Source organism: Amblyraja radiata, chromosome 16 (genome assembly GCF_010909765.2).
Source record: "Amblyraja radiata isolate CabotCenter1 chromosome 16, sAmbRad1.1.pri, whole genome shotgun sequence".
Taxonomy (NCBI): domain Eukaryota; kingdom Metazoa; phylum Chordata; class Chondrichthyes; order Rajiformes; family Rajidae; genus Amblyraja; species Amblyraja radiata.
The window spans coordinates 8,299,051-8,320,479 of NC_045971.1; the positions used below are offsets into that span (position 1 = coordinate 8,299,051).

At 40.3% G+C, this 21,429-nt stretch overlaps 1 protein-coding gene across 3 annotated transcripts in view; it reads right to left on the reverse strand.

Moving 5' to 3' along the window:
• Positions 1 to 2,065: 2,065 nt before the first annotated feature.
• Positions 2,066 to 21,429, reverse strand: part of med24 (mediator complex subunit 24) — a 44,155-nt gene continuing 24,791 nt past the window's right edge. For 2 of the 3 annotated variants that reach the window (XM_033035030.1, XM_033035032.1), the window contains 12 exons: positions 21,209 to 21,291; positions 19,577 to 19,752; positions 17,599 to 17,698; positions 14,754 to 14,929; positions 13,675 to 13,939; positions 12,815 to 12,996; positions 11,183 to 11,276; positions 9,603 to 9,702; positions 7,873 to 7,953; positions 6,689 to 6,837; positions 5,709 to 5,835; positions 2,066 to 2,950 (listed from right to left, as the gene is read on the reverse strand). In XM_033035030.1, the coding sequence (XP_032890921.1) occupies positions 5,719 to 5,835; positions 6,689 to 6,837; positions 7,873 to 7,953; positions 9,603 to 9,702; positions 11,183 to 11,276; positions 12,815 to 12,996; positions 13,675 to 13,939; positions 14,754 to 14,929; positions 17,599 to 17,698; positions 19,577 to 19,752; positions 21,209 to 21,291 (1,523 nt within the window). In that variant the 3' untranslated portion in view covers positions 2,066 to 2,950; positions 5,709 to 5,718. Of the gene's footprint in view, positions 2,951 to 3,831; positions 4,379 to 5,708; positions 5,836 to 6,688; positions 6,838 to 7,872; positions 7,954 to 9,602; positions 9,703 to 11,182; positions 11,277 to 12,814; positions 12,997 to 13,674; positions 13,940 to 14,753; positions 14,930 to 17,598; positions 17,699 to 19,576; positions 19,753 to 21,208; positions 21,292 to 21,429 lie in introns of those variants that run through there. The other variant, XM_033035031.1, reaches the window with a different exon arrangement.

Here is a 21,429-nt window from a genome sequence, read left to right on the forward strand (position 1 = left end):
ACTTTGCTAAAATCCTACAAATCAACTGGTATGACTCTTAAAGGAAGTGTCTTTGCACTGAAATGAATGCTGGTTGTGTAAATGACAGTAGATCTGCAGATGTTCGTAACACCTTCATCTGAGACGGAATTGTTTTTGGTTTCAATGAAAGGGCAACCAGGTGATCGTAACCTAGATTTGAATCAAGTCCTGCTGCCTTCTTCACATCTATGTTTCTTAAAATTGCATCATTTTCTCAAATGCTAATGTGTTCACTCTATTCGCTCAGAAAGCAGTCTAATGAAGCTAGTTTAAATAGGTTGTAGGAAAGAAGGGTTTCAGCAACTAAGTTACAGAGAAAGGTTGAATAAGTTAGGTCTTTATTCTTTGGAGCGCAGAAGGTTAAGGGGGGGGACTTGATAGAGGTCTTTAAAATGATGAGAGGGATAGACAGAGTTGACGTGGATAAGCTTTTCCCACTGAGAGTAGGGAAGATTCAAACAAGGGGACACGACTTGAGAATTAAGGGACAGAAGTTTAGGGGTAACATGAGGGGGAACTTCTTTACTCAGAGAGTGGTGGCTGTGTGGAATGAGCTTCCAGTGAAGGTGGTGGAGGCAGGTTCGTTTTTATAATTTAAAAATAAATTGGATAGTTATATGCACGGGAAAGGAATGGAGGGTTATGGTCTGAGCGCAGGTATATGGGACTAGGGGAGAATACGTGTTCGGCACGGACTAGAAGGGTCGAGATGGCCTGTTTCCGTGCTGTAATTGTTATATGGTTATATAAGGGTCTTGGCCCAAAATGTCACCTATTCCATTTCTCCAGACGGTGCCCGACCCGACTCCAGCATTTTGTGTCTCATTTTAAAAAGGAATGGATATGGATCAGGCGTCTGTTAGACGTGGTATCTAAATAGGGAGGAGTGGGGTAAAGAGTTGACTAGGAGTTTTTATGTCGCATCAATGTCTACACACCAGGGCTACTTCAGTTTCAGAGACTTTAGGGTTGCCCAAGACCAAGAAGTCCACTAGATGGCAAAAAGGAAATTCGGCCCATGAGTGAGATAAATACAAGTAATAAGCAGCACACCTAATGTGAGCGCACCAGAGAATAAACTGGAAAATTAAAACTGCAAAGGCTGGAAAAATCAGAAAATGTTGGAAATACTCAGCAGTTCAGGAGCCACCTGTGGGAAGAGAAACAGTCGAGGTTTCAGTTCAAAGAATTATCAGAAGTGGAAGCAGAGGAAAGAAGCTTGCTAAGCTGTGGAGAGGGTGAAGGGGGATGTTTCGAACAGGTAAAATTGGGGGTGACCATGGCAATAACTTGTAAACAAGCCGTCTGGTCAATGAGTGAATGGGAGCGGTATTAGACAGCGAGCAGACAATAATGGTGGCGGCACAGTGGCACAGCATGAGTTGCTGCCTTACAACGCCAGAGACCCGGGTTCGATCTTGACTACGGGTGTTGGCTGTATAGTTTGTACGTTCTCCCCGAGACCTGCGTGGGTTTCCTCCAGGATCTCTGGTTTCCTCCCACACTCCAAAGACGTACAGGTTTGTAGGTTTAATTGGCTTGGTATTAATGTAAATTGCCCCGTGTGTCGGAGTCTTAGTGTAAGGGAATCGCTAGTCGGCGCTGTCTCGGTGGGCTGAAGGGCCCGTTTCTGCACTGTAAACTAAAGTAATAAAATGGATGAGATGCAAAATGTGGAGCAGGAAGATGTGCCCAGCAGGTCAGAATGGGCTAGTTCCTCCATCCTCAGAAGGATAAATGAATCAAGCTGAGCCAATAACACTGATACAGAGAAATCTAATAATTGCTGACTAAAATGGTAACATCTAAATGCTTTATTAAGACTATCATGGTTCACGGTAGAATATTGCTACAGAGGACAGGCCCTTCAGCCCACCCTATCGATGCCCACCAAATTGGCACACTGGGCTCGTCCTGTTTGCCTACATGTGGCCTAGTCCCAGTAACAATGAAACCAGCGGACTGACATGTACATTTATTTTCTTACAAAAAGAAACCAACATAATGCAACATGTGATTAACGATAAACTTTTCACTCCAAAAATAGTATTTGTATGAAATCAATTTATTGTGCCTTTTGAAATCCCAGCAAATCTTTCAGCAGCGGTGAACATAACTTGCAAACATTTGTCAGAGGAAAACACAAACAGTTTACTATGATTTTAATATCATTTTAAATATGATTTTTAAAATGACTTAAATAAAAAATGTAGAACAAATGTGTAACAAATTCACAAAAGAATAAGAAATCAAGAGATCAACTCATTATCAAACTGTTTACTTGATAGTCACAATCCCCAGTTGGTTTGAGGTTATAGAAATCACATTACCAGTCCTTTCAAGTTTCCTATGGAGTGTACATACTGATGGCGATTGAAGTTCCAGTCCTCTAACTATGGGTGTTTCGAGACACATCTTATACATTCAAATAAGCGGGAAGATTTAAACCCTCTCACTTAAAAAAAATTAAAGATCTCTCTAAACGAGCCCAGGTTTTACCCAACTTCCTATACTCTGCATTTCACAAGTGTATTTTTCTTTATTCTTTTAATGAATGTTGGGACTAATCTCGCCACTGCCTGAGAAATGCAACAACCCTAAATATATGGTAAAAAAACACATCATCTTTATCTGCTTTCAGCACCATCGTTCACTTCAATTCTATCGAGTCCAGCCTGTCTCTCACATATTCATTACAGTGACCATTTCTTGTTTAGGCAATTTGCTGCACAGTCTTCAGTCATTTAGGGTTTTAACAATTGATGTCAATACCATATTAAACGATATTAACAAAAAAATATTTTCCGGTCTGAAGAAGGATCTTGACCCGAAACATCGCCCATTCCTTGTATCCAGGGGTGCAGCCTGTCTTGCTGAGTTACTCCAGCATTGTGTGTCTATCTTCGGTGTAAACCAGTAACTGCAGTTCCTTCCGACACAAAATAATTTACACATGTAAAATACTGCTGTATTACACAATGCTCAATACATCATTAACAGAATGGAGGCAATGTTAAAATCATGATATGCGTGTATATAAAAAGTTAGATAAATAATATTGCTACTGAAGATGTTCCAAGATTTCCACAACTAGTGCTGCAGTAATAAAAGTGGTATGCCCAAAATGCAGATGCTAAGGAAGGCCTATGTCTTTCATTCAAGCCAATTTATGACTGAGTCACAGCTAAATATACGAGCACTTTGGTACTATGATGGTGTCATATGATACTATGATCCACCTTGAAATACCAGCATTTTATCCCTCAAAGTGTGCATTGGAATATGAAAGTTCTGGACTAGCTGATCATGCTTCATCTGCACTTTCCTTTATGCATTCCTATAATAAACTCCTCATGGAGTCCAATAGCAGAGCAAAAAATTGCAACAATTCCCCAGACCAAACACTGCAGAATGGAGGAATTGGCAATGAGGGAAATGGTATAACACTAAATTTAAGCTAAATGTTTGAGAAACATTTGGACAGTACATGGATAGGACATGTTTGGAGGGATATGGGCCAAATGCAGGCAGAAGGAACGAGTGTAGATGGGACATGTTGGTGAGTTTGAGCAAGTTGAACTGAAAGGCTTGTTTCCAGTGTATGACTCTAATCGAACAAAATGATTTGAATGTGGAGATAAGGAACTGCAGATGCTGGTTTACAACACAAAAAAGGATACAAAGTGCTGGAGTAACTCGTGTCAGGAAACATCTCGTGAGAACATGGATCGGAGGCATATTGGGTTAGGACCCTCCTACAGAGACCTGACCCGAAACGTCACCTATTTATGTTCTCCAGAGATGCTGCCTGAGCCGCTGAGTTACTCCAGCACTGTCTCTTTTTATTTTAAATTGATTTAAATGTTTTTATTTAATTGTTGTGATCTTACATGTTTTGCTTTGATAAAAACATTTTAAAATAATCAATTAGATTAGCATTTCTGATTTACAGTCATTCAGGAACATTCATAGCTATTTTCTGGTTTGATAGCAAATGCGAAGGCTTGACTTAAGATTGCCAGAAGTCTTTTCCGCATCTATTTCTTGCATGGGGCTTGGTCTGAAGCAGCCCGTGTGTAATGCCGCATTTAGGCAGTCGAGCCCTTCATTCCCAAGTCTTTGTCACCAAGGATCTGGAAGTCTTCATCCAACAAGTTCAAGCTGCAGGATGTGATTAGATAAGGGCACTCTCAGTGCATAGAATGGAGGTGAGAGCGGTAGCCAGCCGCCGACTAGAATACCCAGGTCTTTGCCTCTACCTCATATTTATGCAAAAACTCCAAGCAGCTCAACATTTTTATGTCTGCTTTCACAGATAACATGTAAACAAATGTGTAATCGTGTTCCAGCAGGGAAACTGTGGACAGGAAGAAGTTCAAGTTGGTGACCTTACCACCACATTGCACAAAATTGGCTCTAATTATACAATTCAATGAACAATTTAACCGTGGATTTTTGCCATGGTCGTGCCCAAACTTGCTATTCTGATCCGCTGTGCTAATTTCTTACTTTAGCAGCAAGTGTTACAAATGTACAAGTTGATATGAACAGCCAGTAATCTTAAAGTACAGGGGCCACAGGTTTGTAAGGAATAACATGAGAACGAGGAATTTCACAGCACCCTGGTGTATATGGAAATAAACCAATCAAAAAAGTAATCTTTAGTCGGAATATAAATTGTAAATTATGGTGTACCAGGCTGTAAGGTACAGTAACAAAACATGCAGAAACAATGAGAACTTAGCAAACCATATGATAAGCTCAGCTTTACTGCAAAAACATTGAAATGCAAAATTAAGGAGAATGTTGACATTTTACTGGGCTTTGGTCATAGAATCAGAGTGATATAAGATGGAATCAGGCCCTTTGGCCCATCAAAGTCATGCCCACCATCATTCTTTTACTACGCTAATCCTACATTAATCCTATTCATTCTCTATAAGTTGCCATGGACACATCACCCCCATTGCCCTCAGATCCCACCCACTCACCTATACACAAGAGACAATTTCCATTGGCCACCTAAGCTTTATTGGGACATGGGAGGAAACCCATGTGGTCACAAAGGGAACGTGCAAACTCCACGCAGGCAGTACCCAAGGTCAGGACTGGACTGAATGAACCCTGGTCTCCAGCACTGCGAGGCAGTGGTTCCAATGGCTGTGCCATCATGCAGTCCCTGGTCTAAACCCAGGTCTCCAGTGTGCGTAGTATTGGGCTCTGCACGTAAAGAGGAATATAATTGTTTTTGCAGCAGAGACTTACAAGATTTATTCCTGGAACGAGTGGGTTGCACAAAGCGAAATGGAATACGATTCGTCTATACTTTATGGAGTTTAGAAGAACGAGAGATACAACATTTTGATCGGGTTTAACATGGTCGATGCCCAGAGACTGATTCCACTGGCCAAGATGTCCTCTGCTGGGACACATAAGGAGCAAGATGTGTTTCTTGATGTGTTAGATTATGATTTTTTGGGGATTTCTCTACTAGCCAGTGCTGCGGATGCTCAGATGCTGAGCACAAGAGGGCTGAGAATGAAAGGTTTCTCAGCAGTGGGAGAATAGAGGAACTTGCGAATCAAAGATCATCTATAATTTCAGCGCAAGCAGAAAAGACTCAAGAGGCTGTGTAATCTGTTCTTACATGAAGGCAACTCCACTGTATCACGTGCCCAGAGACTCACCAGCCAGCCGTTAAAGTGCAGCAATCGCCTTTGCGGCAACCCTACGTCCCAGAGGGAGGCCTAAATCGGTTATAGCAAGCACTGTTTTTGGCTTGGATAGGGCAGGCAACTTCACGAGCTCAGAAACCTATTTCAGAATAAAAAATATCAGTGTCAATGAAAAGAAAACAAAAACATTTGAATTGTAAAATATACTGGTAATACAAAAACTTAATCTAGAAATTTGCAGTAATTTTTACTTGCAAGAAGATTCAATTAGACAACATTACTTATGGTATTTAGTTACAAAGAAGAGAAACTGAATATATATATTTTACAGCTGTCAGATTCTGAAAACAAAACCCATGCAACAAAATCATTTTCCAAAAAACAATCATATAAACCGTTACTTCTTTAATGTAATCAAATTGTTAGAATGTTGTATTTTGAAACATGACTATAAAATATGGGATAACAAAAAGAACACATGCATTTACGTTGCACCTCTCACAACCTCAAGATATCCAAAACTTTTTACAGACATTAAGATGAATTTGACTTGATCAGCCAATTGGTTCACAACAAATTCTCATAAACACAAATAAGCAGAGTTTTTTTTCTTTGGTTTTAGTTGAAGAATAATCTGACAAGGACACAGGGAGAACCATAGAAATAAAGAACGTCAGGTGTTGGTTGGACCCGAAACGTCACCCATCTATTTTCTTCAGAGATGCTGCCTGACCCGCTGAGATACTCCAGCACATCGTGGGGTGACGCCTGTATGATCGTGAGTAGTCGCCCAAAGAGTCGTACCTTTTACAGGTCGCCGTTAGGAAACATGTTGTAAATTTTCGGCGACCTGCTGCGACGATGACGGGTGCCGGCAGGTCACCGGGAAAAAAAAAAAAAACCGCGTAAGTAGGACAAGTCCTTTAGTAATTTAAAGCACTAATCCAATATTATTTTTCTTAGTGATCAACTGGTTTGAAGATCTGACTCACCATGGTAAAAGGCATGAACTGGAGAATGCTACCACGACTTCCTTGGTCCAAGCACTCCACACACTCTTCCATAAACCACTGAACAAACTGAGTATGTGGACCAGCCACCTTTGAGCTCAAGATTGTGGAAATCAAAAGGAACAAGTTTGCTGAAAAGATAGTTGAGAAAGTTAAGAGTTTTTTTTCATCTTTTATTCCAGCTTTTAGTTCACATTCAGCAGTGTCAGTGGAGGGATATTTCACATTCTGTTGAATCTGAACGACTCCCCCGAGACATTAATGAGATAAACCTTAAGACAATTTAGTTTTCCATCAGCTGAACAAAATAGAATTGGCTGTACCGCTGTCTCTTTGTCCACTGAATGTAAAGAAGTACGCCATTACAGAAACATGACTTCAAAATGTGTTTGGGCAGGAATTTAGACTTGGAGTTCTGAATAGGTTAGGGAATATTAGAAAATAAAGGCAGTTATTTTCACTTTCCAAAATATTAGGCTAGAATATGCTGATGTGTCCAGCTGGCAATTTCCCAGAAAAAATAACTGTCTTGTTCCTCTGCACATTGCAGCTGAGTGTTTGCAGCACAGAAGTACACAATTCACTGGAGATTAGATGCAGATGCACTGAGTCCTTAAGTGGTTCCAGATATTATTTGTCTGAGGGATTGGTTACATTTCATAAATTGTCCCTTGGTTTTGCACTGGCCACAGATGCTACACCTAGCTTTGCCCCACTCAGCTGAATGCAGTTGCTGCCCTGTGGACTGAATGCTCTTTACAAAATGTAATGATTAAGTTATACAAGTTAAATGTTTTTGAATTATTTCATTGTATGAGGATAACTTTAAATTTCTCATTACAAATATGTTTCAACTGTTTCTTAATATTTCTGATCATCAAAGAGGACAGCAAAGTTGTGCAAAGAATCAACCTAAGTGTGTATCACAATATAGATATGCCTAGTAATGAAACAGCAAATAATGGGTTGCAGAATATCTAATTATGAAATAGGTAAAAATACAAAAACAAAATTAAAATCACATTCTAAAGAAGGAACCAACAATTTAGTTATTCTATTGGATCTGTGGGACCATTTAAATGCTGCAATACAATTTAATGTCAGTTAAATACAACACTGGACTCAACACACACCTGAATGGGTTTGAATGAACACCTATAACTTACCCAATACTCTGTTCAAGGGATCTCTCATATTTATGTTGTGAAGCTGAGAGGCAGTCAGTGAGCTGCTCATTGAACGGTCACCTAAAGGTCAAACATTGAAATAATTATAAAACAATTAGAACAGTGACTAAAACAGCGACGCAGGAGAAATAAAGAAAATGTAAAGAGGCCAGAGCCCAGACTTCCAATGCAAACGGAAATTGCAAAGGAGAACTGAACTGTCAGAATATATGAACAGGGAAGAATGAGAGGAAAACAAAGTGCTTTTTAATTGGTCTCGTGCCAGGGATATGACAGCATGTGCCTGATGATGGAAGTACAGTTAACTCCGTGGGGCAGATGTGATTAACACCCAAGCTCAGCAGGCCACACTTCCACAAAGAAACATAATTGAACAATCAGCCTGAAGATTCCTTCCAACTTTCATTTAAGAACTTGAATCAGCTAATGGGGATAGCCCCTACCTGAAGAGTGTAGCCTTCAGCACACACAAACGGACATTGGATGATAGTACATAGAAACACAGAAAATAGGTGCAGGAGTAGGCCACTCAGCCCTTCGAGCCAGCACTTCCATTCAATATGATCATGGCTGTTCATCCAAAATCAGTGCCCCGTTCCTGCTTTCTCAGTAGATTCAAAGTCAGTACCCCGTTCCTGATGCTAGTACGCAACAATTTGATAGGTTTTCATCATTAAGAGAACCAAGGGATACGAGGTTAGTAAAGGAACCTCAGCATTGCCATATTTTAGAATTTCATAAGAAATATATTATGCCATAAGAGATGGAGCAGGCGGAAGGGATTGCATGGTTTACTTATATGTCTTATGAAATTCTAAAATATGGCAATGCTGATCCACTGTGGATCCGAACTTAACAAAATTTACAGTGAACTGATTATCACTCTGCTTAAAAAAAGCAAACTTTGTGCCGTCACAGTAAACCACTGACTCACTGGCTGTGAAGATTGCAATCTTGCATCTTTTGCTCTGTCAGGTCAGGTTTCATACAGATAATCATACAGATATAATAGACCATAGGGAAGGTGGTAATGGTGTTCATTGTTGTCGATTGCCCGCAAAAACTGACTGAGGGTTTCGCTCCAACCACTCAGCAGTTACTCCGTGAAGCGACAAATTGTTTTTAAATAATGTTCTTTTTAATAGCAAAAAATGTATTTTTGTTACTGTAAGTTAAAAATACTAAAGACTGTTTGATACATTGTTTAATAGGTTATCATTGCACAAGTGTCGACCGAAGCAATTGCTTGTCAATTTCAACGACCTTCCGCAGTGCAACTCGCAGCCTATGTTTTTAAAGAAACGGTGGTGTCTGATTACTGTGGGGATGCTCCATCCGTCATAACTGAAATCTGTTCTCGAGCTCCATAATAATGAGGGCAGACTGTATCTCACTATAGCTGTTGATTGCAAGCTGCACATAAGCCCACTCCATTAAACACGTCTAACATACAGTGCACAGTAAGGACTCTCTAGAGGAAAATGCCATGTGTCTGAAATCACAGTTCATAAATTTGTGGAACTCCTGGTGCTAATGTATATCATCTTACACTCTCATATTGTAGCATTATTCAAAATACATATGATTTGACGCTACTCACTAATCTTCCTAAATGGAAAGCTGCAACATAATATATTAGTACACCCATACGTTTAATAATACAGTGCTCTTTATTAGGCTACGACGTGATTTGTGTCAAGAGCACCTACCAGGACTGGAAAGGATATTCGGATCCTCTTCATTCGAGCTTAACAATCGTAACAGTTTTGATGGTTGGCTATCATCCAGAGGAAACAAATTGATGTAGTCCTGTTGAAACAGAAGCCCAACAGTTTTACATTTCACTGTTTTTTAAATGATACACTTCAATTGTAAATTAGGGTGGCCCAGTGCTACTCAAATTGTATCTTAAATGCAACCAACGAGTAACACTTTGCCAAAGTTACAAAGGGAAGATTTTGTCCGAGATTTTAGTTTGGTTTAGAGATACAGAGCAGAAACAGGCCCTTCGGCCCACCGTGTCTACGCCGACCAGTGATCCCCGCACATAACAGCCTATTGCACTTTATCTGTTTATTATGTGTGTTTGTGTGTGTATGTATATATATATTCTATAGTATATGGACACACTGATCTGTTCTGTATTCATGCCTACAATATTCTGTTGTGCTGCAGCAAGCAAAGATTTCAATGTCCTATCAGGGACATGACAATAAACTCTCTTGACTTGACATTAACATTAATCTACACACACAAGGGACAATTTAGAATTATACTACGCCAATTAACTACAAACGACAGACTACAAACCTGTATGTCTTTGGCGTGTGGGAGGAAACCGGAGATTCCGGAGAACACCCACGCAGGTCATGGGGAGAACGTACAAACTCTGTACAGACAAGCAGCAGTAATCAGGACTGAACCCAGGTCTCTGGTGCTGTAAAGCAGCAATTCTACCGGTGTGCCACCATGCTGCACGAAATGTTATTGGTAAATTGGTGAATCTCTGAACAGCCCTGAAATTTCTCACCTATTTTTATTTTGAAAATGTTTTTTGACTGACATTGCAATAACCTCAGTGAAAAAAAGTTATTTCTTTGCCATTCATTTTTTACTGCTGACTGTTGAAGGCTGAATGGAGTGTGAAAAATTTGTTGGGTGTCAGCAGCCCACTGTGTGATTAGGGGAATCTAGTTACAAAAGGTATCCTTTCACTTCTAACCTATTAGTCAGTTTCTCTGTTAATCAAACTCTCGTGGAACAAGCCACCTTACCACAGAGTGGGGAAACTTTACAGCAGTTTAGAAATTCAGCAAAGCGCAGCACATATTTGGGACAGACTATTGCAGTTGGACAATCCTGTGATAAGATCACACTGAAATGTTGGGGTCATGGAATGTCAATGCATCCAACTAGATCAGGTTCATTCTACCTATAGGTTTTGCAGCTTAGTCTCAGAAATCCTTTATTTGAACTCCAATAAAATAAAATTCTTCTTGCAACTAATTCACTAAAAACCTACTTAATAAGTAAGAAGATAGAGAGGAAATTTAATGGAACAGTATCAGTTTAAGGATGAGTTATGCATTTTTGAACATCTCCTGAATGTGAAATGTACTATATTAATGGGACGATCCCGTTTTCTCTGGGGAAAAAAAATCAATTTCTGTGAATCGTTTTCATAACATAATCCATTTTAAAGGTTACAGATCAATAGTATTACTGATTTGTTTTTCTAACAGAACCAATATACCGATGGATGTTCCTTTTGAAAAGGTACTGTTCTCACCTCAATATCCTCTCTGTGTCTTTTCCTCTGCTTGGCTGTGGCCTGACCCTTGTTATGAGTGGAATGAGAGCTCAGAGAACACCAGACCGAGAGCCTGCAATAAAACAGAAATTGGTCAAATAATGGAATTTCTCCCAGAACCAAGCAGGTGAGTCAACAAGGGAAATGAATATCATTTTAATATTAAGAAAAGATTTAGCATGATATAGGTCAAATGCAGGCATTGAGACCAGCTCAGTAAAGCACTTTGGAGGACCATGGGCAAGATGGGCCGGAGGGACAGGTACTTTATGATAGCACTAACAGGAGCTTACTGCCTGGTATTTAAGATAGAGTGAAGAATTCATTTTGCAGCTTGAGAAGTTAAATGAAATAGTATTTGATGTTCTAACTGTGCCAAACTACAGTTAGAAATGCATCTCAAGGAAAGGAAAGTTCCAGCTGAAAAGCCCACATTTGTGAGGGTCAAATGAAATGAGAAGTAAAGATGTTCTAAGATTCCTTTGAGTATTGAATGTACAGCCAATACAAATCACCTCATTTCACACAGAGGTGCAGGAGCATTATTGATATCCAAGGAAATGTTTCCCAGCAAGGGGCCACACCTTTCAGGAGTGAGAAGGGAAACAAGGCCAAAAAGTGAAAAATAAAAACGGCAGGAATTAATTTTGATTTATCATTACACTATCTAGGCAATACCTTGGGTTACTTTTCAATTACATTCTTGCAAAGTTCATATCTCAAATATAAGAAAGCTGAACTTCATCGTCGACTTCAGGAGAAACCGGCACAGTCATACACCACTATACATTAATGACATCGATGTGGAGTTGGTCAGTAGCACTAAGTTCCTGGGGGTGCAGATCACAAACAGTCTGACCTGGTCACAAAACATCGCATCACTAGTTAAGAGAGCGCAGCAGCATTTGCACTTTCTGCGCCGGATGAGAAGAGCTCACCTCCCCCATCCCATCCTCACCACTTTCTACAGGGGCACCATAGAGAGTATTCTGACCAGCTGCATCTCTGTCTGGTTTGGGGACTGTAAAGCCTCCGACTGGATGTCCGTGCAGAGAGTGGTGAGGACAGCTGAAAAAAATCATTGGAACTTCTCTTCCTTCAATCCGGGTCATTGCGTGCAAACGTTGCTTGTCCACGGCCAACAGCATTATAAACGACCCACACATCTCCATCATGGACTCTTCACTCTGCTACCCTCGGGCAAAAGGTATCGCAATATAAGGAGCAGAACGGCCAGGTTCTGCAACAACTTCTTCCCCCGAGCCATCAGACTCTTGAATGCCATATAATATGCCGCCACTATTATCTATTTTTATCTTTTGATCTATTTTATCCTTTTGTTATTTTATGTTGCACGGTGAGCCAGATGCAACGAAATTTCGTTCAGATTTGTATTTGTTGGTATATTTTTGAATGACAACGTCTTTGATTGATTGATTGATTGATTGATTGATTGATTGATTGATTCAAAAGGGAGAGAGAACTTTTTTCGATTTGTCAGTTCTAGCCCATAAGTTTTTTTAAAAAATCAAACAGATTAAAGAAAATCTACAGTAGTAGTTGCTTCAATTGTGTAACATGAATGGTTAAGGTAATAATAAAAGAAAATACTTGGCAAGAGCTCTTCCGGGTGGATCCATGAGCGTCTGCCACTTCAGGGAATTGGTCAGGAGCCCAGGCAGGATATGGCCCAGCAGGACCAAGGTGATCTGTTGCATGTCCAAGCAAAACACACTATGTAGGAGTTCAACAGCTTTGTAACAGTGTTCCTTCCTTGTCTCCTTCAATAATTCCTAAAGGGAAACAAAATGTATAGACGAGGCAATTAGTCGGTGACGTAGTTGATAATTGTTCTCAATAAGAAATGAGACAGACTAAAACTTTCAACCTCGTGGAGTCACACAAACATTAATAGCATTTTAGATTTTAAAATATTGACATTAGAGGGCAAGAATCCAATTATAATAATTTTCTTGCACAAAACATTTAGCTAGAATAACAGGTAGACAAAAATGCTGGAGAAACTCAGCGGGTGAGGCAGCGTCTATGGAGAGAAGGAATAGGCGACGATTCGGGTCGAGACCCTTCTTCAGACTGGTTAGGGATAAGGAAAACGAGAGATGTAGACGGTGATGTGGAGAGATAAAGAACAATGAATGATAAAGAACACCAAACAAATCTTGTCTGTTGGAAAATTTCCAAGATTTACACATTCTGTGGCAATCTGTCCTATTGCCGGGGGGGGATTTACACTTTTGAATAGAAGACGTTTTTTTAACAAATACAGCCATCAATGTATTTCAAAGTAATGTACCCGCTGTGTGTGAATGTAGTTAGGAATGAGAACAAACTGTTTTATTGTTTTAGAATTGATTAAGTTTAATCTATGCTAGTCTATAAGAAGGATTAATACAAAGGCCAAGAGATGGGTTAGCCGAATTTCACAAATCTTTCTCAACATGTCCACCAACCTTGACCAAGTTATTGCAGAACCAGTATACTCCTCCCATATGTAGCAGCGCCTCAAATACGTGGATAGTGCGGCTGTCGACCCAGCCTTTATTCAGTACATTGTTGAAATTGGTAATGAGCACCTCTTTAATTGGCATCTTCATTGGCAGCAGGTTGCGGTATGGGATGGGGCCCAGGTTTGCTGTGGGAAACATTATGGAGGTTGCTGTCTGCTGCAAGACATCGGCACACATCTGCTCCAGGATCAGGTTCATGATAGCAACTCTGGGAGAAAGCAGAAAAATAGCAGCACAAATTACAGGTTTTCCTGGTAAGCTAGTGAATTTTGAAATCGAGAATAAATTAGCAAAGGTAGACATAAAATGCTGGAGAAACTCAGCGGGTGAGCAGCATCTATGTAGAGAAGGAATTTCAGGTTTCGGCCTGAAACGTCGCCAATTCCTTCTCTCTATAGATGCTGCCTCGCCCGCTGAGTTGCTCCAGCAATTTGTGTGTACCTTCGATTTTACCAGCATCTGCAGTTCTTTCTTAAACAAATAATAAATTAGCACATACTGGCTTTGTAAATAAAAGTCTAGTATAAACATCAGCATGTTATGCTAAACCTATATAAAAGACCAGCTCTGCTTAGCTGGAGCTACCATATTTCAAAGAACATATAATATATATTCACATAGGATCTCAGATGAGGGTCGTCTGAAATCCCAATTGAAAAAATAGTCACAATGTTTATAAGGACTTGTGAAGAGAGCATATTATTTCTCTGTGACCATGAATGAATATGAAGGATTCCTAGAAGCCACAATCAGCAACGGTTATCTCTAAATGATTATTCATGAGCCAGGACAAAAGGTTTATCTAGAAAGGGAAAGTATATATAAAAATGAGGTGTAGTCTCTGGAGGTGGGGCAGCATCTCTGAAGAACATGGATTGATGAGGTGTAGTCTCTGCAGGTCAGGCAGCATCTCTGAAGAACATGGATTTCAGGTCGGGACCCTTCTTCAGACTGAGGCATTTGTCAAAATAAAAAGAGAGTTGCTGGGTTTTTCTTTCAAAGTTACTATGTAATGAAGTTACCTTTCATTGTAGAATTGAAGGGTGTTCTCTGCATAGAGTGGTGTCACAAGCTGGAAAATCATTTGCAATGGTTTCTCACGCTCCTCCAGACCCAACATCCTAACGTGCGCTACTAACCATGCTACTGCACAGATAGCCATGCTGCAAATCTTCCCCTTGATGTTATCGGTGATTTTCTAGTTGGGAAGAAATCGAGCAATGGTTCATACAAATTTTTCCTTGCTGCAAAACAGATCACATACTAATTGCATGAGATGAGGATTGATAACTACATTTATGCTCTGATCTCTTACAAAAGGAATAAGCAGTAGCTCCCATTAATCCTGCCCAAGTATGCACTCTGAATGATATCAAATATAAAGCCAATACCTAGAGTAACTTGATGCTCTCATGGAAATCATTTTGCAATTGTATTGATCAACTTTCAAACTCATTTATTCAATTCTAATTAATTCTGATGTTAGGGCATTGATGAAGCCAGCGATGCGTTGATGCCTTTATCAAGCAACTTGTGTTGTATAAGTTCATTATCAATTTTGCACTAAAATTAGCCCTGATCTTGTTCTTTTCCTGTCAAGAAGAGTTTTAAATTCTGCTCTTTGCTCAAAGTGGTTGAATCTGATATTTTATTTGATTCATGACATTCCACCACTCCTAGCTGCTTGAATCTATCATAATTTTCAGTCCATGCACATTATGATGAATGGATTAATGGGCATAAAGAGACTACACCTCATTTTTATATATACTTTCCCCTTATAGATAAACCTTTGTACTGGCTCATGAATAATTATTTAGAAATAGCCATTGCAGATTGTAGCTCCCAGGAATATATTCCTTTGCATGGTCTCACTGTAAATCTTTATAAATATCATGAATATGTTTAAATTGGGATTTCAGAAGGCTCTCATCTGAGATCCTAGGTTAATGTATATTAATGGCTAACTTTATTTCTCAACTTTTAGTAATCCATGCAACTCAATATTTGTGTAATAACCAGTGCCATAATTATGAGCAGGAATTCTTCGCTAAACTTTTGAAACAGAACTGCTGGACTGAGATAAAGGGCATGAGATGTATCATGACAAAAGTTCAAGTACATGAGGAAAGCGATAAGGCCAACAGATGTAGAACACGTTGTTTAAGAAGGAACTGCAGATGCCGGAAAATCGAAGGTAGACAAAAATGCTGGAGAAACTCAGCGGGTGAGGCAGCATCTATGGAGTGAAGGAAATAGGCAACGTTTCAGGCCGAACCCCTTCTTCAGACTGATGTGGGGGTGGGGCGGCGGGAAGAAGAAAGGAAGAGGTGGATTCAGTGGGCTGAGGGAGAGCCGAGAAGTGGAGGAGAAAGTAAGCACTACCTGAAATTAGAGAAGTCAATGTTCATATCGCTGGGGTGCAAACTGCCCAAGCGAAGTATGAGGTGCTGCTCCTCCAATTTACGGTGGTCCTCACTCTGGCCACGGAGGAGGCCGAGGACAGGAAGGTCGGATTCGGAATGGGAGGGGGAGTTGAAGTGCTGAGACACCGGGAGATCAGGATAGTTATTGCAAACCAAACGGAGGTGTTCGGTGAAGCGATCGCCAAGCCTACGCTTGGTCTCACCGATGTAGAGCAGCTGACATCTAGAGCAGCGGATACAATAGATAAGGTTGGGTCCAGTATCGTCAGAATAAGTTGAATGAATCTAACATCACAATAAACGCAGGATCAGCTGGTTCAAAACAAACTTTTTAATTCTGTATTTACAGTTTTTTAAAATTACATTAAGTTTTGTGTACAGGGATAATGTATCTTCACTTTCCTACATTATTAATTCCAGTCTCCCCTGTTTCTTAATTTTCATGTCTGCTGGGCTGTGCTCTACCAGCCAATCTTCACGCTGACTATCTATTTTACATTGAGGAATAGAATAATCCTTCTTGCTTTATAGGCTACATAGCTCTGGGAATCTAGCAGGAATTACTGAACAGTGAACAGGAGTGGGAAACCTTGCTAGACTTTCATCCATTTTCCATTGATCCGTAATCCATTGAAACATAGATACATAGAAAATAGGTGCAGGAGTAGGCCATTCGGCCCTTCGAGCCTGCACCGCCATTCAATATGATCATGGCTGATCATTCAACTCAGTATCCCGTACCTGCCTTCTCTCCATACCCCCTGATCCCCTTAGCCACAAGGGCCACATCTAACTCCATCTTAAAAATAGCCAATGAACTGGCCTCAACTACCTTCTGTGGCAGAGAATTCCACAGATTCACCACTCTCTGTGTGAAAAATGTTTTTCTCATCTCGGTCCTAAAAGACGTCACCCTTATCCTTAAATTGTGACCCCTTGTTCTGGCCTTCCCCAACATCGGGAACAATCTTCCTGCATCTAGCCTGTAAAACCCCTTAAGAATTTTGTAAGTTTCTATATGATCCCCCCTCAATCTTCTAAATTCCAGCGAGTACAAGCCGAGTCTATCCAGTCTTTCTTCAAATGAAAGTCCTGACATCCCAGGAATCAGTCTGGTGAACCTTCTCTGTACTCCCTCTATGGCAAGAATGTCTTTCCTCAGATTAGCAGACCAAAACTGTACGCAATTCTCCAGTCTAAGTGAGATCAACTTAGCACTAAATTGCCACCTTGATGAGATCAAGTAGCTTGGCAAAAAACAAATTTGATAGCTCAACTGGGAAGCATCTTACCTATTAGACATTAGGCTCTAACAGACTTTTTGTGATTCAAAGGCAGAATTTTGAAATATACATTTGTATTTGTGGTATGGACAGCAACGCAAGTGACAAGCATACATTCATCAATCGGACCCACAGCAAAACATAAAGGGTAGCATTACCTGCACAGCTTCCAAAGTCAGTAGGCCATGTTCCCAGGCGTTTAGGACCTCCAGAATAGCAGCTGGTGTACAAGAGCATACTTCATGCCACTTCACCTGCCTTGAGAATAATAGGAGTTTGATTACTCCTGCTATATATTACATATGGTAATCCAAACATTAAAAGGGTAACAAAGTGAATCAGTGAATCCAGAAAGACGACTTTAAAAAAAAAAAGCACAGACATGTGGACATTTTAACAGAAGAGAATTGAAAGCTTACAGGAGTTTCAAATGAATTATAAAATAGTTACGTTACAGGAGATAATTTTGATACTGATGGAAGTTGAGTAATGTGGATCTCAAGTATAACATCAAAATATCACTCAAAGTCATCTAATCCCTCAATCTTTTAGTTTAGTTTAGAGATACAGCGAGAGAACAGCTCACTGAGTCCACACTGACCAGCGATTCCCGCACACTAACACACAAGTTACAATTATACCATTTCTATTAACCTACAAATCTGTACGTCTTTGGAGTGTGAGAGGAAACCGGAGCATGGAGAAATCCCATGCAGGTCAGGAGAGAACGTACGAACTCCGTACAGAGAAGCACCCGCAGTCAGGATCGAATCCTGGTCTCTGGTGCTGTGCCACTCTACCACTGCGCCACCGTGCCAGCCCTTCCCAATTCTCAATTTGTTTGCAGTACTGGACACGTCTAACCTCTTCACCTCCTCTAACGCCTCTCTACTATAACCTAACAAGCTGAATTCATGCGCTCTTGGTTCAGATTTACTTTAAGGGGATGCTGACTGGCTATGGGGTTTCCTTCTGCAATCAACCATGACCTCTTGTGTCTCTCAGAAATCAACCCATGTCTTTTGGTTCTCCAGTAGGCATTGCCACAAATCAATATTACCATAAACCATGGTTTCCATTTGTACAATGATAACACCCAAATAAACCTCAACACTTTATATGACTGCCACAATCTCTACAAATTGCTGGACTGCTTGACAACAGAACTGTCCTCCAATTAATTATGAGAAGACACATAATCTCCTACTGCTGGCCAGTTACACGTGACAATTGTTAGACACAGACTCATTCCTCTCCTCTGCATCTCCCCCCCCCCCCCACCCCCCCATTGTCTCTAACCTAATTTCCACATACTTGTCCAACCTTCTGTTAATTAAAGACCACCCAATACTCCGTTGCCTACATTAATTCATCCATCTCCCCTGTTCTTGCTGGCATATTAGTTCCCAGTTTAGCAATGTCTCAACTTTAAAACCATTATATTTTTTCTCTATCTCCTTCAATCCCTGCAAGATAACCGCAGTCCTCTAATTCTACTCACTCCTTGATCACACTCGCCAATTTAATCACACCATCTACCAAGATTATAAGCAATAGATTTGGTAGCCTATGTAATTCTTTTGGCCTCTTCCATCATTAAATACTCCTTAAAACCTTCTTCTGGGCAAACCTTCGCTCATCTGCCCTAGTTTCACCGCAAGTCATTTATACCATGTTATCGCCTTCTTAGTTTTTATTTTTGAAAAATGGTCTTCTAACATAACATTGTTACTTCAGAAACTGAGATACATCTGACTATATTTTTAGTATTAAAACTCCTCACTTGACATAAGAGTAGAACTGCTTAGTGACCGTCTTACAGACCTGTTGCTTAAAATTATCAGTGAAATATATAATGAACTGAGTGGCCATGAGAGCAGCCAAACCATCCTAATTCAGGCTGAAGAAGGGTTTTGATCCGAAATGTCACCCATTCCTTCTCTCTAGATGCTGCCTGTCCCGCTGAGTTACTCAAGCTTTTTGTGCCTATCTTAAGTTTTAACCAGCACCTGCAGTTCCTTCCTACGCTAATCAAAACATAGGTCGGCTGAACGGCTAATATATATATACGGCTAAGTATTTACCCATACAATTTAAGAACCAATCCGATTGAGTGAAAATGAAACAGCAACATACACGAGTTTCATTTCAGCAGAGGAGTTGAGATGCGTCATCAGCGATTCTACTTTAGTGGGATCGGCACGAAAGCCTTGCTCTGGATTTAGAATTTTCCCTTCCTCGGGCATGCAAGTCAGCATCCAGGTCTCAAAGAAGACCACCTCACCCGACGCACAGGGCTCCGACAGAATTACCTGCAAACAAAATGCAAAACATCACCGTGTCTTCCCACAAAGTTAGAATGAAATGATTTAACACAACAACAAAATCTACACCTTTCATGTTCTCAGATGCCAGGAAGATCACAAAACAAACTCAGAACAGCTATTTATGAATGGCTATTTTTAAAGTATGTGAAGGAAAAGGTAACAAAGGAAAAGGTAAGGTAACAACTAACACAAAATTGAATTAACACTGTCAGATTGTTGTGTAGCAAGGAAGTGCAGATGCTGGTTTAAACTGAAGATAGACACATAAAGCTGGAGTAACTCAGCGGGTCAGACAGGATCTCTGGAGAAAAGGAATAGGTGAAGTCTGAAGAAGGTAACGTCATCTATTCCTTTTCTCCAGAGATTGCTGACCGACCCGCTGAGTGACCACTGGCAGATTGTTGTATTTAAACACTTCAACATTAAACTAAGCATCAAATGCCAAGTGAAGGAAGAGTTAAAAACAGGGAATTCCTTCATTCAAAAAACATGTTGAATGCAAATGTTTTATCCAGGGAACCAAACATGTAGTGGTTCAGCAAATCTATTGTTGCAATAGTCCCGAGTGAGTTGAGAATGTGAAGACAACCATAATTGTTCATTGATTTTAGGCAAGCACAGAAACATACAGGGATTGGAGGAGTATGAACCATGAAGGTAGATGGAATTAGTTTAAATTGGCACCATGGTTGTCACTAACACCATGGCCTGAAGAGCCTCTTCCCTGTGCTGAACTGTTCTATGTAAGAAAGACCCATGGCTTTGTAGAGAGGTTATTGAGAGAGCAGTAAGGAAAGTTGGAGAAGGTGGGAAAGGCCAAGATTTTTAAGAGGTTAAATATAACCAGCTGTAGGGATATTGCATATTACAGGGAGAACGTACAAACTCTGTGCAGACAGCACCCATAGTCAGGAATGAACCAGAGTCTCTGGCGCTGCAAGGCAACAACTCTACTGCTGTGCCACTGTGCTGCCCGTTTTATTATTCTGAAAATGTTAAGAGTACAATTTAAGAGTTGGGTTGTAAGCTATCCAAGTGGAATACAAGGTGCTGTTCCTCCAGTTTGCGTGTGGTCTCACTTCGGCAATGGAGGAGGCCCAGGACAGAAAGGTCAGCTTGGAAATATGAAGAGGAGTTCAAAATGATTAGCAACAGGAGTTCCATAGACCTTGGCCAAACGAGCACCAAATAGAAATGTTTGGATATCTCTTCTCTATAGAAACTCCATTAAAATGTAATGTATAAATAAGTACCAACAGCAAAGACTAATTGGAACAAATAAAGTCCATCAGTGCACAGATGATTATCTGCAGCATCTTAATTAGTGGGGACAATTATCATTGATAGGAACGAGTTACCATTATGAATCTTAAATATATGGTGCTTGATATGCATGGAAAGGTTCATTTTCACCAGATTTATGAGCCCAGTTTGCACTTACATCAGATCCATAAGTCTGAGCAACATGACACAACATGAGGAAGGAAATGTCAAACAGTAATGCTCGCACAGAGGCTGCTTTTGCTGGAAAGAAAAAGACAGAACAGATTAACAATGGGTTTTCAACATGATATTGGTTATATATATATATAGAAACCTTATTAGTTTAGTTGAGAGATAGCGCATGGAAGCAGGTCCTTCAGCCCACCGAGTCAGTGCCGA